Raw genomic sequence first — 16,504 nt, 5'->3', positions numbered from 1 at the left:
TTAGGGATACAAAAAATGGAATTACCTAAAAGAAATTCCATAATGTATTTAAATTTCATTTTTCAACCAAGCTATCATAACCAAAAAATGTATCCTATTCTTTGTCCACATCACTGGAAAGGGTATTCAATTGTCTATAAATCTTGATATATATATATCATTATCTTCAATAATGAGTAAGTTATACAACTTTTTAGAAACTAGTCACATTGTTTTCGGTAGCCATGTCAACCAAAAATGTGTATGTGTTAGTTCTAGATTGGTTTTCATTAAAGTCAATTAATCGAAAGGGCACTAGAATAATTTATTTGAAAATAACAGTTCTTCACAAACAATTTAATATGATATTGGTTTAAAAATGTAAAGTTTAAGATTTTTAGTGATTTTTTCCCCCAAACGTCCAGTAAAATCTTAGCACTTTTCAGCTAACTTTTACCGTCTGGTAGAATTAGATGTTGGCACTTTTCTGACAACTTTTGACATCCGGTAAAATCGGACGTTGGCATTCAAGTATAAATAAAAAAGCTTATTATACATTAGTATAAATGAAATAATATACAACCAAATAAAATTATGGTTTTGTATTCAGGCATGTATTTAACACAATTTAGTTTAACTTATTCTTTGGGTGCCTGATAGGATGAAACCAAATGGTAATCCTTATTAGAAACAGAATAATGCAGCTACAGACCATTCATTATCATGGTGTGATGCACATCAATCATAGTGATGTGTAGGAGCCGAATCTTCAACAAAGATACGGATTCAAGAATCGATCTACCGGATTTGACAATAGAATCTGCAAAGATCAATTATAAGCAGTACACAAATTACCAATCGCTAGAACTTGTGTTTGCTGTTCATTGTACTTTTAAAAACGTTAATAAGTAATTATCATATTTTGCTTACAGCATCTCCACGAATTTGTAGTGTATAATCGTGGATAGCAGCTGATCGATGGTATGAGAAATACTGATTGCTAAAACGTCTTTTTGTCGTACTTGGTTTTCAGAACGAATAGGTAAATAGATAACCTTATTAACAAATTATCATACTTAAATATTATTTTGCTTATAGTCCTATATTCTATGTTTATGTTTGTGCAATGTCACATGTCTAGTCTCAGAACATCGCTGATCGGTTGTATGCAAATTATTGATAAATGAAACGGGTTTTTTTGTATTTTGTTTATGATATACCATTGATACACAATCTAGTTAACAAACTATTGTGCTTTCGTAAATAATACTTACCTTGCAGTTTTTATCTTTATGTTTGTGCAATGCAAACATAACGACATGTAGTTTTACATTTAACTTAAAACACTTTTTAATAAGTGGTACAAATTTATACCTATATCTTATTGCAGATTAAAGGTATATATTCTGTAAGCCTATATTATAATGTAAAAAATTAAAGCAGAAGGTAGGGGATATGATTTAGTTCTTAAAATGTAGCTATTTCTCTGAACCCTGAACCTCTTCAAATTCTTTTATAACAGAGTGGTATTCTTGGATTAGTAAAGATATTGTTTAAATCTTAAGTTAAAAATGCTATTAGGATTTGAAATTCAAGAATAGATTTATCAAGATTCGGAATTGGATTTGTTAATTCTGGATTTACCCATCAATACTGAACCACGCTCTCACCCTATAAATTGCTTCTCAAACATGGTCGAATTTGCACAACTACAAATAAGGCAAGATAGTTTAAAACTAACATTAGGATTTGACAGCACAAATTCAAAATGAAGTACCTCCTACTCAGAACCTCAAAGCGTGTTCAAAAACAAAACCAATGAATACAAAATTTTACAGGAATTTTATTAATGGACTGTTATCATATGACTAACATTTTAGCAGTATACCATTACAACCCTTGTTCTATAGTTCTATGATCATACCAGGGGTTTTCAAACTATGGTCACGGACAGCCAACAAAAAGACCATTTCTGTCAATAGCGAAGCGACAATGGACTTCAGTACTGTGAGAGAGGGATTCGCTCTATCTGTACTGACTTAACTATTAGTTACAGCCTATCTGTCATATAATATTTCTTATACACGTTTCAATATTATTAATCTATTAAAATATACCTTGCATAACAAATTGACAACGGCTAAATGCTCAAACCTTGCTTTCTTGGGTTCAGTTTATCACATTATTTTTTAACCAGCATTGGTTCACCAAAATATGGCGAGATATTATTCTTAGCCATAAAAAAGAAAGGAAACTAGTATATCAATTATATAAGGAGACAGAGAATAATAGGAATGTTTGAAATGAGTAGTGGCAGCCATGAGCAGGTGGCAGCACTGTGGGTTAATAACAGTTAGTGAGTAAACAGTCTGTCATTTCAGTAATCATGGATCAGTAAAACACAAAACAGCATGCGTTGGCCGTAAATATATTTTATAAAAACAATGATATGGTAGAGATGAGTGGGAGTTTTGACGTTTTTAAAATTTATGACGTCAGAATGTTATTCCGTCGATACATGCAATAAAATGTTGGATTAATAACTTTGAAAAGACTGGATCTGCCCTCAAGAAGAAAGTAACAGGACGACCAAGAAATGTGCATTCTCCAGCGGATATTGATCTTGTAAGCGAGTCTGTTCTTGGAGCCCACAGCATGTAATTCATAAGTAAGCAGTAGTGATTGGAATGTCCCGGGAGAGTGTTTGCAGAATTCTTCATCTTGATTTAAAATTTCATCCGTACAAACTGCAGATGGTGCGACAATTGAAGGACAATGATTACCAGTTATGATTTGGATTCTGCCAACAAATGATAAACATATGTGGATGACAAATGAGACACAAATTACTGGACTAACGTAATAATTCCCAATGGCGTTCATGGACGCCCTTTATACACTAGTAAAGAGATAGTATGATGTCACACCTTCATTGGACAATTTTCCAAATGCTGAAAAAGCCTGGTTTCAATAGGATGGAGTGACATCATACACAGCACAGCAACCAATAGCATGTGTGCGAGAATTGTTCAGTAGTCGTGTGATCTCATGATTCAGTAACATTCCCTGACCCCCCGAGATAGCCAGATTTATTTGTTGTGGGGCTACGTTAAGAGCAGTCTACATGACTCGTCCAAGAACCCTGGATACGTTAAAATAGAGAATTTGGGATGTAATCCACAGTATCCCACCTGAGATGTTGCGGCGGTCAATGAGGAATCTCCACAGCAGATTTCACAAATGTATTCGTACTGTAAAATGCCATCTAAAAGACATAATTAAAAACAAAAATGATACATGACACCAATGTTTCTTAAATGGCAAAGTTGTAAGACTTCAATTACTGTGAATTAAATTTCTTTGTCACCCTGTACATACTATGTATTATATAAAATATACTAAATTCTATCAGAAAGCTAGGTTAGATGACGAATTTGCCAAATGTCACAACATACGTTCCCAATGTTCCTTGTACTGACCGAACCAAGCAAAGCCTGGAGAGGGGAGGATTGACAGTCTGCTACTTGATCTCCAACCTTCCACAAATAAATGGCCTACTCCACTAAAGGCTTAACCAACTACAGATCTCTCCACGGTAGAAGCGTTACTGAAAAATGCATGTATTCTTATGAGGAGTGGAGAGGGAAGCCACATATTCTGTCAGGTATTCTTGGTTTGAGCTAGGTGACACATTCTGTAGCATGAGTGTAAGTTCTGGTTCCAAAGAAAGGCCAATAACCTAACGTAATGGGATGGCATGGCTAATAGAAAATAATTTTTTGTCAAAACTTTACACAATATTAATTTTAGTAATACAAACTGAATTTTTTACTTTTTGATTCTTTTCTTTAGAAACTTACTACATTGTCTCAGTTAATGTATAACTTTCATATTTTGGTAATTATTATACATACCTATAACCACATTGTTTTTCAACAAAATACATATGAAAGTTCTTGGCCTGCCTACCTTCAAAGATCATTTTGGCCCTCAAATGAAATGTTTGGATACCTCCGGTGTATGCAATAGTAACATTTTCATTCTTCTCATCTCAATCCCTAAGATGTATCAATGTTTTATTTTATTTTACAAAATAATACTTCTAAATATTAGAAAAGAATATGAGGTTAGTGTAACATATAACAATGAATATGAAAAGTTAAAAAGTGTAGAAAATAATACAGTGTGGTTGAATAGTCTACCACTGGGTCTCCTCTCCAACTGAGTGTAATACAAAGCCAATACTCTCCTTACATATTTTGGGTGATACAAATGTGTTGGTCTTTCTACGTTCTCATCAAATCCTGATATAATCTTCAACTTATTCATGAAATATTCATGCCAAATTTGAATAAAAATGGAATACCTATATGTTTAACTGTGTAACACAAATATGTAAAGCCACTAGTAAAACAAGAAATATTTACTTCTTAAAAAATATAGTATAATGCTTTTTATACCAATTTTCACTAGAAATTTATACCTTACTTACTTACTTACTGCCGGGGCGTAACAAATCTCAGTCGATTCTTTGCCTCGTCTATGAGGCAATTTATACCTTGCATACCCAATAAATTTGACATTTTATTATTGATACCAAAATAAAAATTACATTCTATTACTAACTCTTAAATTGGTGATAGAGGAATAAAATAAATAGAAGTGAATCAGAGATGTAGGGAAATGAAAATAGTAAAATAAATTTAATGAAACAGTTTTACATATATAATCACAGCAATATCTTATTTTAAATTAAAAGAAGAGACCTCTTGATCGCCGGCCTACACCAAGGCGATCGTAGAGCGTGTTAAAACGAGTAACAAACTGGTTAATATCGTTACATCCCTTGGTTATTGTTCCCAGGTATGTCATCAGACCGACATCATTGCATTGCTGAAACAAAGAAAACAAATATTACTTTCTCATTAATATAATTCAAATTAAATTAATACTCTTTTTTAGGTCTAAAAACATCTAACCTTTTACCTGGCCAAATCACTTTAAAGTTTACAAAATTAAAAATGATAAAACACTGTTTAAAAAAAATGATTTTTTGAACCTTAAAAAAAATTTTAAGAAGCCATTGATGAGGTTCAAGTAACTGTTAATATTTAATAATAAAAATTACAAAGACACTGCATTCTTTATAAATATATTATAATATACAACAGAGGTATTCATTGATTTAATTGATCTTATGGGCAGTTTCTATCACCATACATAAACTAGGGAACAAAAAACAAGATTCCTTCCTCAACTTACATTTCATTCCACATTTAATATTTCCTACATACCGGTTTTAGGTGCTTTTCAACCAAACTACAGCTTTGAAATATCATAACTCGGATACTTTTGATCTGATTATAACATTTTTATATACATAGTTACAGATGAACAGTATTTTACTTTTACAAGTCTTAAACAAAGACAATCAAAAAGTTCGGCATAGGTCTCATAATGGAAATTTTAGTCATTATCTTTGGACATTTAAATTAATAAACTATTATTTGAAATCTTTATTTTTAACACCAATTTAATTCAGCATGGTTTTGTTAATTTACTGTGGCCAGTGCGTACTCGTTTAAATGTGCAAACCACCAGACTGCCCAAGACAAGTTAGCTCGGCCTCAGATTATTACACAAGGCATGTTTTTAAAGTAACGTTTTTAAATTACGCCGCCGCACCGCTGCAGTTGCTGTTTAGTGCATGCGCGTAGTGTAGCTACATCAGTTGGGAAGCCACAGACGCCATTACGACGCCGTTTGATTGAGTCTTCGTTTATTTACGTGATTTAAAAATACCGCCGACTATCAAGAATCCCACTGACTGTGAAGTGCGTGCTGTGATTCGTTTTCTCTGTGCTAAAGGCTTAAAAGCAATTGACATTCATCGTCAAATCAGTGAAGTTTATGGTGTAAACATTATGAGTGAAGGAATGGTGCGGAAATGGGTTAGGGCCTTCAAAGATGGCTGCACAAACGTTCATGATGGGGAACGAAGTGGGCGACCTTCATTCATTACTGATGATCTCATTCAAAACGTGGACTGTAAAGTGAAAGAGAACAGACGGTTCACAATTTCGTCCTTAGCTGAAAAATTTCCTGCTGTATTAAGAAGTGTTCTCTATGAAATTGTGTCCGAACGTTTAAATTATCGAAAACTGTGTTCACGATGGGTACCGAAAATGTTGAATGATGAGCAGAAAACCAAACGATTGGGCAGTGCATTGAGTTTTCTCGAGCGTGACAATAATGAGGGCGATGATTTTTTAAGCCATACCGTTACAGGTGATGAAACGTGGGTAGTCTACGTTACACCAGAATCAAAACAACAGTCAATGGAATGGCGGCATTCAACATCCCCTAGTAAAGTCAAATTCAAGCAAACAATTTCTGCCCAGAAAATCATGTGCACTGTCTTTTGGGACAGACAGGGTGTGTTGTTGGTCAATTTTCTGCCTCGCGGTGAAACGATTAATGCAGCCGCGTACTGTGAAACTTTATAAAAACTGTGCCGCGCAATTCAAAACAAAAGGTGTGGCATGCTGAGTGCAGTCGTCGTTTTGCTCCACGATAATGCTCGTCCACATTCAGCAAATCGAACGCAAGAGCTCATCACTTCATTTGGCTGGGAACAATTGGACCATCCTCCACACAGTCCCGATCTAGCGCCTAGTGACTACCATTTGTTTCTGCACTTGAAGACGCATTTGGCGGGGAAGCATCATTCCAATGATGAAGAAGTAAAAACGTCTATGCAACAGTGGTTGTCCAGTCTGGCGGCAAGCTTCTTTGACGACGGCATACAAAAGCTGGTCCCAAGATACGACAAGTGCCTTAATAATAATGGAAATAATGTAGAGAAGTGGAGGAAAGAATGCTCTTTCAGGTAAATAAAGTTTTGTTTGAAAAATTTACTTGTTGATTTTTTATATCAAAACGGTACTTACTTTAAAAACATGCCTTGTATAAGAGGTTAACCCTTTGCATGCCAACGTACCTATATTACGGCCGTCGGCTACTCAACCGAAAATCGCCAACGGCCGTATATAGGTACGTCACGTTTTTCGCCTGTAATTTTCTTATAGTTCATCTGATTGCCGCAAAATTTTGACTAATCGATAGTCGATTAGTTGCTTTGCAACCACAAAGTAGTTAATTCTTTTATGGACTGTTTTTTTTGTCGTATTTGAGCTTCGCAGCTGTTGGATTGTTTGGTCGAGATTGAGGTTACGTTCGTGTTGCTGTGCGTTGTTTACGTTTGTAATTCTCTCATTACTTTTGTTGTTAGGGCATTTTTACTATGCCCCTTTTATTAGATTCATTGGTACTTTGGGATTATACCGACCACACCCAGACATGAATCGGTATTTGACATTTAGCTTCAACTGATTAAATTAGCGTAGAACAATATTTCGTCGATATAAAACAGGAATTGTCTTATCGCAAACCCCTCCCCATCCTCAAACAGTAGACATTTAGCTTCTACTGATTACTAGATTAGCATAGAACAATATTTCGTTAGTATAAAACAGGAATTGTCTTATCGCAAACCCCTCTCCATCCTCAGACAGAGGTCAAAGTCGAGCGGTCTAGTAGATAACGTGATTGCAGAGTCTCGCCGCCCGTTCGCTTTGTTGTACTTTCGTATTTTACCCCTACATTTCTCCAAACACAAAAATTCAACAAAAACAAACATTACCAAACAAAAACTAAACTCTTTATTGAAAAAAAAAACACACAAAACTTGTTTTTATTCTTGATCAAACTCCGCCACCCAAAATGCGAGTGCCTCCGGTCGAAGGTGCTTCCGAAGCTCGCACTGATGTCAACGAAAGAAAAATATCCGTCGAGATAGTATCTATCAGTAAATATAATTCTAGAGGGGCTGATCAGAAACATAAATTGAATTGTAATGGAAAGGCAATTATGTACCGTGCAAAAAACTTAAATAATCATGTAATGCCGCGCGGCCTGCCGTAATCGGGATTCTCAAGAAAGATAAGATAACAGCGACCACAATACCTGGAAATGCTTGTTGATTGATGGAATGTTAGTTCTGTTACTCAAATACATCGTTTTATAACGTTCTAAGTTCATTGAAAAAGTTTTAAGCGAGTCTGACCTCATTAACAATTGATGATCTTTGTAGGTTTGTAATTTTGTAATTAAAGAGTTGTTTTTTCGTTTGTTTATAATATATCTATAAATTTATATTTTTGTGTTCTTCATACTGCTGTGGTTGGTATAATCCCAAAGTACCGATTTGTATAGTGTCAAATATTTATTTGTGAATATAGTGTAACATTACATATAACGTCCGTGCAACTTACAAAAACTTTGCCCGTGTTACATTTAGTGAAAAAAATCACAACTGGACTTCTATATAAAGTAGGCTTTTGAAATTTTGTAATCGGTTGAGGGGTGGATATAGATTACTGGAATATAACAGGAAATCAGCCTAAATGTTTTTTGAAACCATTTATTTGTGCTAAAAAAATATATTTTTTTGAAAATTTTATTTTTTTTAAATAAATTTTTAATTTTTTTATAAGTTTAAATTACATTTATGCAACTAAAATTTACCAACTGAACAAGAGAATTTTATAAGGAAAACAATGGTAAAGAAATCATCAATATCTCTTAAAAAATAAAAAAGTTATGATACATTTTGTGAAAGCTTGCAAAACTTCTGAAAATGCCCTTGGCGTTTCTGGGTAGTACTTTTGGAAAATAGGCTGGCATGCAAAGGGTTAAGCGTATTAGTCCAGAAACAAAGAGCTAATTTGCACTGTATAAGCACACAACTCAGTTTTTTTTTATTGATGGAAGAATTAACTCTAGACACTATTTCCTATAAATATTGTGTATTCTTGACATCCCACAAAACAGACTTGAAAATCCAAATACACCAATGACTGTATAACCTAGTTCGCGGATACAACGGTGGCCCTGGCTACAATGGGGGCTGTGGCAAGAGAGCGGTGCTCCACGCATTCGCGGACCTGTTGAGTACTACCAAACGAACTTTTCCTAATGCTACTGTTATTTTAAATAGTATTATTACAAGGAGGGATATCAAAAAGCAAGCACTTTTCCACTTAAATGAACAGTTAATGCTCATGTGTAATAACTTCAATGTTGAGTTTCTCAACAACAGCGATGTTATCCGAAATTATCATCTTTCCCGTGACGGGAGACACCTCAATCGAACGGGAATAATCGTATGGGGGAGTTGATTTTTCAGTCACTGAAAATAGTCTATGAGGCCTGTCACGCCCGGTGTGGAAGTGAGATTGCTCCAGATGTCATCTGTCCCAGTCCTCAGGTGTCTCCTGTTAATGATTGTGCCCCGGTGAGTATAATCCAGTCGGGAAACGGGATCGAACGACTGCCACTTGTTGTAGAGTAGCGCATGTAAATTTTAGATCGCTTAACACAGGTTTTGCAGAGTTGTGTTCGGTTGTTGATGGTTTTCAATTTGACTTGTTGGGGGTCTCTGAGTCATGGCTGTCCGCTGATGTTCCCTCGTATGTGTTCGATGTGCCGGGCTACACACTTCATCGTTGCGATAGGCCGTCTCTGATGGGTCGTGGAGGAGGTGTATTATTAAGGTATGTAAGGTGCATTATTAAGTTTACTCCTGTTAGACTTCTCAACGTGGATACTGGCATTGAATATATATGTGGCTTGGTTTGTCTGAAGGGTCAGAAGCTATGTGTCTGTATTGCATATAGACCATCAGCTGCGCCATATTCTTGCATAAGTTCTTTGATTCATGCTTTGTTTATTGACATGTTACCCGAGGTAGATTCAGTGATTTTTTTGGGTGACTTGAATGTGAATTTCCTTGACAGGAGAAGAGCAGATGTGAAATATCTCGAGAAAATTATTCAATCTTTGGGTCTCGTCCAAATAGTTAGGGAACCCACTCGCATCACTAAGAGTACATCATCTCTTATTGACGTCATAATTGTAGATAAGAATTTTAATCCAGATGTAGGAATAGTCGACACCTCCAATATCTTGGAGCACAAACGTATCACCGACCACAAGCTGATATACTGTGACGTGTTATGTGAGAAACCGAAATCCAAGGCTAATTTCATATCATATCGCAATTTTAGAGATTTTGATTATGAGAAGTTTATTGAGATTGCCTCTAGTTTTTGTTGGGAAGACATAATAACCCTGGAAGACGTAGATGACATCACTAATAATTTAACTTCAAATATTATTCAAATCTTTGACGTGTGTGCCCCTATGGTGCGAAAGAGAATAACCAGGAAAAAAGCTCCTTGGAGGGACTCCAACCTGATTGACCTTACACAAAAGAAGAATAGGTGTAAAAATGTCTATCTTTCCCTGAAAACCCAAGAATCGAGACTCGAATACTGTAAGGCTCGTAATGCACTCAATGTGGCTGTAAGATTGGCGAAAAAGAAGTATTTCGCCGATAATTTAAACATAAAAAACACAAAGAAGTTTTGGGCTACGTTGCGGGCTGGTGGAATTCTGAATGCAAATGAAGAAAAACCTCATCAATTTTCACCTAAAGAGCTGAATGACTATTTTTCAACCATGGGTTGTGGACGAAACATAAGCATGGATAAACTGAGTTTCTTTAGCAAAAATATGTGTGTAGGTGTAAATTCCCCTTTCACCTTTATGCGCGTGTCTGAGCAAAAGGTGAGGGAGCTTATGAACACCATTTTAAGTACTGCTTTTGGCGTGGACAGAATATCCATCGCTATGGTCAGAGGCTTAAGCCCTTTTTGTATTGGAGCAATCACCCATCTAATCAATGTGTCTCTAACTACTGGGAAATTTCCTTCCTGCTGGAAGGAGAGTGTAGTGATCCCTCTTCCGAAAACTAACAATCCTACTTCGATTTCTCAGTTTCGACCAATATCGATCCTCCCGGTCGTCTCTAAAATACTGGAGAGGGTTGTGTCAGAGCAGATGGTCAGCTACTTGGAATCTGAGAATTTACTGCCTGAAGCACAATCAGGTTTTAGACAGGGTTTTAGCACCTGCTCCGCTCTTCTCAATGTCACTGATGACCTGCTTTCTGCTAGGGATAGGGGTTTTCAGAGCTTGATTACGGAATTAGACTTTTCGCAAGCTTTCGATTCGGTTAATTTCGATTTGTTATTAGCTAAGCTTAAATTCTATCATTTTGACGAAAATTCAGTCCGATGGTTCTCGTCGTATTTAATGGGGAGAACCCAGCGAACAAAAGTTGATGGTCGGCTGTTTCCTGCGTTGCCCCGTTTTGTTGGTGTCCCGCAAGGTAGTTGCCTGGGGCCAATACTCTTTCTTGTATATACTGCAGACTTGAAAGATCAGCTGGAGTTCTGCTCTCTTCATTGTTATGCAGATGACTCACAGCTATTATTGTCTTACAATCCTTTGGAGAGAGCAGAGGCTGTAGGGAAGATTAATTCAGATTTGGATAGGGTAAAGTCGTGGTCGGATGATCATGGGTTTCTGCTTAACTCGGACAAATGTGCTATTTTGCAGGTGGGATCATCTCTGAACTGTCAACCACATGGTTGCATTAGTCAGTTAGTCACTTTGGATGGCAAACCTTTAGTTATGAACAGTTCTCTAAAAATCCTTGGAGTTACTTTGGATTCCAATCTTGATTTTGCGAACCATGTAAAATCCATATGTAACAGCGTTGTGACCAAACTTAAAACCCTTTATAGATGTGTGAAAGTACTGCCTGTGTCTTCTAAGCTAGAAATTGTCCGCTCAATAATTTTTCCCACTATATATTACGCTCTTCCATCTTTTGCTCGTTGTTTGTCTCAGGAGTATGTCACGGTTCTTACTAGATTGCAAAACAGAGCTCTGAGATTTGTTTATAATCTCAAGAAATTTGATCACATCAGTGAATTTAGATTAAGCTCTAAGGTACTATCAATTGGAAATTGCTGTGACTTACAGACTGCCCAACTAATCCACAGGGTTCTTCAGACTGGCAACCCTAAATATCTCAGGAAAAAACTTATTTTCAGGCATGAAATAAATTCTCGCAGTACTCGGCAGGACAGCCTACTTCATTTGCCTAGGGTCCGCCTAGAAATTGGCAAGAAAGGTTTTAGCTACTTTGGACCGGAAGTATACAATGCTTTGCCCCCTGCTTTAAAGACCCTTAGTTATAGTACATTTAAAAATCATGTTAAAGAGATTTTTATATAATTTTATAAGTTAGAATAATTATGTAATTTTATATCATTTAGAATAACTATTATTACCTGTAATTTATTATGTAATAATTACCTGTAAGTTATGACAAAAGTTGTCTTGTAAATCAGAGTCTTACTTTGAAGAACGCTTGCTGAATAAAGACGTTATTATTATTATTATTATTACTTAAGTTCATTGAGTAAACTGAGAAATATTAAAATTATTTTTCTCTTTTCCTAAATTTGACTTACATTGTAAAAGTCGGTTGTAAACCGATCAGTCTGCAAGACAGGTAAACGGTGACTGAGGCTGTAGGCTTCACGCAATATCTCATGATTCACTGCTAGTTTCCCAGATTGTACAGCCTTTACATACTCCAGCACTAACTTTACTCGACTGTGGAGCATCTTGATGGCGGAATGCTGGGCCGTCAGGTGTTCAGCAACTGCAAAATATTAGCTCATAATTGTTTTATGCATTTCATCTAAAAACTTTTCCATAATATATGGAGGATTTTGAGAAAAAAAACATTTTTTACTAGTTCTTCCCAAACAAGGAAAGCAGCAACATTTTGTCTTTTGATAGGCATCAGCTATATTACACCAATTATAAAAAAGGTACGAGATACCAACTATTTTGAAGTTTTTATATGAATTCCAATAGTACTTTTTCCAACGGAATCCATCAATGCATAAGTGAGCACGGTCACTTTAAAGATACGCAAACCAGACAAACCAGAAGCAACAAACAACTGATACCTCACAAATGTGTCATGTTTGGCAGTAATATAACTTAATCCTATGTACTCGAAGGCAGTATTTAAAATTTGTCATTTATACTTCTCTAAATACTGACTGCACAAATAAGACGAATGATGTGTAGTGGGCCTATAAACTAAAGTGATAGAAACCAAGAAAATTTTACTAGAAGACGTGTACTAACTATTCTTGACTACAGATAGGTATGTATTTTTTAAAAGTTTTATTCTGTAAAAAAATGTGAAGACAGAGAAAAATGTAAAATAGTTCATTTCTGAGTATAACAACTCTAAAGACCTACCTTATAACATTTTATTTACATATCTTTGTTAACAATATACATATAAGAGTTACATTTCCCAAATGTATGTTTATATTTGTATTTAAAAGATTCATCAAAAATAAATTTTAAATTGTTCTTTTTTAAACATTTTAAATTAATATGCAAATAACACAGGGAAATTGAAAAATAATTCCGTTCTGTGGAGGCAAACAACAAATATGTCTGCTGAGCTGTCAATGATAGTAGTGTGGCCATATACTGGCCATACGAGTTGCGAGGACAACGTACAGTGAAACCAACGCAAGCTGTCTGTAACTTTGGTGTGACCAGTGCTGCTGGCCTTTCGAGCGTAAAGGGTTCAATCTACTTTTCCATTTCATTTTTGGCTATTTTTCTTTCATTTTGTTTGTCAACAGTATCCATTAACTTGCTCTAATTCTAAGTTTCATTTATGAGTTACTGTACATCGGTCTAAGTAGACATGAAGATCACTAGACATAGGTAGTAAAAATTAATTTTGCTTACATTAGGATGTCAACATTGATACATTTTTGGATATGGCCTGTGGGCTAGATAAAGAGTTCACCACAATGTCATCTTCATAATTTTCATTAGAATCTGGCATTGTTTATAATGAGTAAAGTATAAACAAAATCAAATCAGACAACTAAGAATAATTTGATAACAGCATTCAATTCCACTAATGGAAAACAACAATAAATATGTCCCAGGAAATAAATCTTGCTGCATAGTTTATTCAAATCATCACTATACCTATGATGATTGTCAATATTCAAGAAAAAAGAACAGTAAAATATGTTTCTTGTTTTCTCTACAACTTTTTCTTATGGGTCGTGCTGTAGACACCCATTACATGAATGTCTGTCACACTGCATATTGCTGTCATTTGGTTGTCCGGCCATACAGAATCAGATTATGTTATTTTATACTTCAGCTCTTTTTACGTGTTTCAAAAGCAATACTTTTAAATTATTTTTAAATGTATACATACCACATCGGAGGTAACAGTAACAACAAAGCAATATTTTATGAGATTTTGTAAATGATGGTTATATAGAATACCAACTACACAAAGATTGAAAGAGTCTGATGTAAAGAAAAACGGGCAGCAACAGACACAACTCTGTGCTTATAAAGACATGAAACAAATGATTGCAGCAAAAAGATACAAAATAAATATGGCCCACAGACGCAACTTGACACAACACAATTGACAGCTCCATAAGTCATACCATTCTAAACAACAAAAACACTTGCATCTGTAACAAACAAACAGGGTGATGTAGATCGGGAGAGATTAAGACAGTAAGTTGATGAGGCCAAATATCACCTTGGGTAGGTATCTGTGGCCATAGAATATGTAGGTAAGACTGCTAAAAAAATGTTCATTGCACAGAATATCAAGTTCAAATTCAAAATAAATTTAGTCTAAAAAATATACAGAAAAATTGGAACAGAGACATTTAGTAGAATAATAATTCCCAAAATAGACAGGTCTGTGCATGAGAAAAGAGCTCTTAAAACAACAGAATCACCAATTAAGCTTAAACAAACAACTTAAAACATTACAAATAAAAAAAAACTGATGTTCTAATTAATACTTTAATTATATATTATATAATTTCTCTACATTACTAGGCTATATATACAAATAAATAAATATACGTCCCTATAACTTTTTAATCATAAGATCTACATTGCAAATAGCTAAAGTATTAGAATCAAATCCATAATATGAAATCAAGACAAACATTTAAATCACTTTTAGAACGTATTCTTCTTATTACTAGAAGCATGTAAAAAAAGCAATGTGTGTGTGTGTGTGTGTGTGTTTTACATGTTATTTTTTTGCTTTATTAGTGTATTAGTGTATACAAAATAGTAATAGTTATGTTATAGTTATTAAAAAAATTGAATAAAATATAGAATTGGACAAAAATTAATAAACTTTTAATACTAATAATCTCTTTGGTAATTGCCTATCTTGAAATAAAATTATCATCTCAGTTATGTTACAGTTTAGTATTGCTATTGTTTGACACCTGAGCCACATGGTCAACAACAATGTTCAAATGCTTCTGTAGCCAGGGTGTAAAGCAACTCCACAAACAACATGATAAAAACTCACCTAGAGAACTCTCGCCTGAGTCGTTGCTTGACATCCGAGCCACATGGTCAACACCAATAAGTTCAACTTCCTCTGTAGCCAGGGTGTAATGCAATTCCACAAACAACATGATAAAAACTCACCTAGAGAACTCTCGCCTGAGTCGTTGCTTGACATCCGAGCCACATGGTCAACACCAATAAGTTCAACTTCCTCTGTAGCCAGGGTGTAATGCAATTCCACAAACAACATGATAAAAGCTCACCTAGAGAACTCTCGCCTGAGTCGTTGCTTGACATCCGAGCCACATGGTTAACACCAATAAGTTCAACTTCCTCTGTAGCCAGGGTGTAATGCAATTCCACAAACAACATGATAAAAGCTCACCTAGAGAACTCTCGCCTGAGTCGTTGCTTGACATCCGAGCCACATGGTCAACACCAATACGTTTGACTTCCTCTGTAGCCAGGGTGTAATGCAATTCCACAAACAACATGATAAAAACTCACCTAGAGAACTCTCGCCTGAGTCGTTGCTTGACATCCGAGCCACATGGTCAACACCAATACGTTCAGCTTCCTCTGTAGCCAGGGTGTAATGCAATTCCACAAACAGCATTGTGGCTTCTCCTCCCACTAGGTCGATGACTGACTCATACATGGCCACTGGTAGTTGCTGGAATGAAAATTTACAGTAAATTACAAATTTGTTGATGACTTTTGAGAATTTTATTATATAACGTTTTTAATTTTTCAGATTTAACATTCATGTTTCACAGGTTTCAACTACTTGTGTTTTATATTTATAAGTAAAAATACAGTTGTTTGAAATTTACTTTTTTAATTACAATAAGTTTTTGATCTTCCTTCTACTCAATTTCAACCATTTTCTTAACAACTCCTCCTTAAAATGTACAGCATAATCCACCAGTGCTCTTTATTTGGTTACCAGTTAACAAACTTGTTATATAAAAACTGCTTAGGATTGGAAATCAATGGCATCGCACTCTAATCTTTAATTGAAACAAACCCGCTTTTGTAATCATTACACTTTTATGATTAGTGGCTATTGTAATTAGAAACTAATAATTCCTCTTTTTAAATTAGTCTACTTATAATTTTGGTCAAAAACATGGCTTTTTGTTGCAACTGTACTCATCTT

At 35.2% G+C, this 16,504-nt stretch overlaps 1 protein-coding gene across 2 annotated transcripts in view; it reads right to left on the bottom strand.

The window, feature by feature from the left end:
• Window positions 1-4,653: 4,653 nt before the first annotated feature.
• LOC124359265 (COP9 signalosome complex subunit 6) overlaps window positions 4,654-16,504 on the bottom strand; it is a 32,310-nt gene continuing 20,459 nt past the window's right edge. For both annotated transcript variants that reach the window (XM_046811875.1, XM_046811876.1), the window contains exons 5-7: window positions 15,853-16,018; window positions 12,426-12,619; window positions 4,654-4,872 (exon numbers count right to left, since the gene is read on the bottom strand). In XM_046811875.1, coding sequence (XP_046667831.1) covers window positions 4,732-4,872; window positions 12,426-12,619; window positions 15,853-16,018 — 501 coding nt within the window. In that variant the 3' untranslated portion in view covers window positions 4,654-4,731. The remainder of the gene's footprint in view (window positions 4,873-12,425; window positions 12,620-15,852; window positions 16,019-16,504) is intronic.

Source organism: Homalodisca vitripennis, chromosome 4 (genome assembly GCF_021130785.1).
Source record: "Homalodisca vitripennis isolate AUS2020 chromosome 4, UT_GWSS_2.1, whole genome shotgun sequence".
NCBI lineage: Eukaryota > Metazoa > Arthropoda > Insecta > Hemiptera > Cicadellidae > Homalodisca > Homalodisca vitripennis.
This window is presented reverse-complemented; position numbering and strand designations above follow the sequence as displayed.